Genomic DNA, 2,500 nt, shown 5'->3' on the forward strand with positions numbered 1-2,500 from the left:
ATATAACGAAGCTTTCGATAAGTACAAAGAAAACTTCAATTGTGTCATGGATAACATCTCAAACGAATTGGAGGAGGACCAGGAATTGTCCAGATATGAGACCAAGGAAATTAACATTTTGCAATTCCGAAACCATACTGGTGAATGGATAGCTATAAACGAAAAACGACTTGAAGAGGACCTGGAGAGTCTTTTAAGCCGATCTGGTTCAAAACGTTCTTCCAAACGGCCCTCTTCCCTTCCTTCTGGCAAATCGGCTACGTCCGAAAAGGTGCGAGCCAAAGCACGTCTCGCCGAGTTGCTTGCCGAAAAAGAACTCGTGACAAAGAAAAAGGAACAGGAGGCAAAGACAGAAGAGATTCTATTGGATATCGAAATAGCCAAGACTCGAGCAAAAGCACGTGTTTTTGCAGAAACCGAAAATGACATTGGCGACGACAATGTTGGTAACAAAGACAATGAGACACATACCAGCATTATTGTGCAACGAGCCAACCATCAAGACGTGAATGTTATGGTTGCTGGACCTAGTGTAGCTGCCCCTGGAATTTGTGCGAGTGAAGGTGCTAACACGGCTAGGGGTGGCAATATGGCTAACCAGGTTATACTCCCTGTCACCCAAGAAAATAGTGCCAGCTTACCCAGTCTAAATCCCAGCACTGCACAAGAATTTGTTCCCAGAAATTCTTCAGAGACTGTTACTAACACTCTTGCAACTCCAGTCAACGCTTCGAATGCCAAGTCATCAACGTTTCCAAATCTAGAACAATATACGTATCCGCCTGTAAATACACCTGTGAACAGTAACTTTGGTGCACCCTATCCACTGCCTAATTCACCTCCAGTTAACACCATACAGCAGCAGATTAGTGGTATCGCCACGGCTCTATCTTTGCCTGCACCGCAAGTTCCCAAGTTTACCGGTGATCTTCTGGAATACAGTGACTTCATACTGGCGTTTGACACCAGGATCTCCTCTAGAACAGCCAGTAGCAGCGACAGACTTTACTACCTTCTACAGCATACAGACGGTGAACCTAAGGACCTCATCAGCAGCTGTATATACATGCAGGCAGACCAAGGATATAGTCGGGCAAGACAGTTGCTACAACAAGAGTATGGTGATCCTTATAAAGTATCCCTGGCATACTTGAAACAACTAAACGAGTGGAAGCCGATAAAACCAGACGAAGGGAAATGTCTGAAAAGATATTCGCATTACTTGCTAAAATGCTTCAGTGCCATGCAAACACTTACTCACCTGGCTGTTCTTGATCATGCACCGAACCTGCAGGTGGTAGTCCAGAAATTGCCAAGTTATCTCCAGAATAAATGGCGCGAAAAAGCCACAAACCGCAGACTCCTCGAGAACAGGTCTTCGTGCTTTGGTGACATTGTCCAGTTTGTTATTAACGCAGCAGAGTGTGTCAATGACCCAGTGTTCGGGAAAGAAGCAATGCATAGAGAACTGAATTCTAGTAAACCATCAAAAGGGAAACCAACAGAATCTGCATTTGCTATGCAAGTTAATCATGAGAGCCAAAGTAGAACTCGTGGTTTTAGGTCCCCCTCCTGTTTTTACTGCAGCAAAAATCACGATCTGGATAACTGTGCAGATTTCAGGCAGAAATCTCTCGAAGAGAAAAGAAAGTTTATTATAGAGCAGCGTAGATGCTTCAGTTGCTATGGTCTGAATCATACATCGAAGGGGTGCATGAACAAGCGAAAATGTCACAAATGTGGCAAAGGTCATCCTACGGCCATGCATATAGATGGCTTCAAACTACCTTGGAGGTCGGACTACTCTGACAGATCTTCATATTCTCAAAACCGTACAGAGGAATCCAGCCAAAACCCTCCATATACCGCTACCAGCAACGTTATTTCTCATGACTCCTCCATGGTTCTTCAAGCAATAATACCTGTTCGTTTAAAGCAGAGGGGAACCAACCGAGAAGTTCTCACCTACGCCCTCTATGACCCAGGAAGCACAGGGTGCTTCCTATCAGACGAACTGAAAGATGACTTGCAAGCTTCCGGTGTTCAAACAAATCTGCGTCTGAAAACTATGCATGGGGAAAGCATAGTCAAAAGCTACCTTGTCCACGATCTCGTCGTCAGTGATATAAACGGCCAGAACGGTATACTGCTTCCAAAAACGTATTCCAGACAAGAAATTCCAGTGAGCCATGATCAAATACCCCGTCCAGAACTGTTACGACGCTGGCCATATCTTCACGACGTGGCAAAATCGATTCCTGAAATAATGCCAGAAATAGACATCGGTCTACTGATTGGCAGTAATTGCCCACTAGCAATGGAGCCTCTGAAAATCATATCAACAGACGGCAAAGGCCCATTCGCTCTGCAGTATCGTCACGGATGGACAGTCAGCTCCCCGGTAGAGGACAACAGTGTAACGTCTACACATCGAGTAAACAGTAATCGCATTGTGACCGAGGACATTGAGCAGGCTACTGAAATTATCTCCCCAAACAGA

At 45.0% G+C, this 2,500-nt stretch overlaps 1 protein-coding gene across 1 annotated transcript in view; it reads left to right on the forward strand.

The window, feature by feature from the left end:
• LOC137636083 (uncharacterized) overlaps positions 1-2,500 on the forward strand; it is a 4,617-nt gene that overhangs the window by 14 nt on the left and 2,103 nt on the right. The window contains exons 1-2 of the mRNA XM_068368506.1: positions 1-923; positions 1,839-2,500. The exon at positions 1-923 is cut by the window's left edge and continues 14 nt beyond it; the exon at positions 1,839-2,500 is cut by the window's right edge and continues 2,103 nt beyond it. Coding sequence (XP_068224607.1) covers positions 1-923; positions 1,839-2,500 — 1,585 coding nt within the window. The remainder of the gene's footprint in view (positions 924-1,838) is intronic.

Source organism: Palaemon carinicauda, unplaced genomic scaffold, assembly GCF_036898095.1.
Source record: "Palaemon carinicauda isolate YSFRI2023 unplaced genomic scaffold, ASM3689809v2 scaffold2265, whole genome shotgun sequence".
In the NCBI taxonomy this organism is placed as follows: domain Eukaryota; kingdom Metazoa; phylum Arthropoda; class Malacostraca; order Decapoda; family Palaemonidae; genus Palaemon; species Palaemon carinicauda.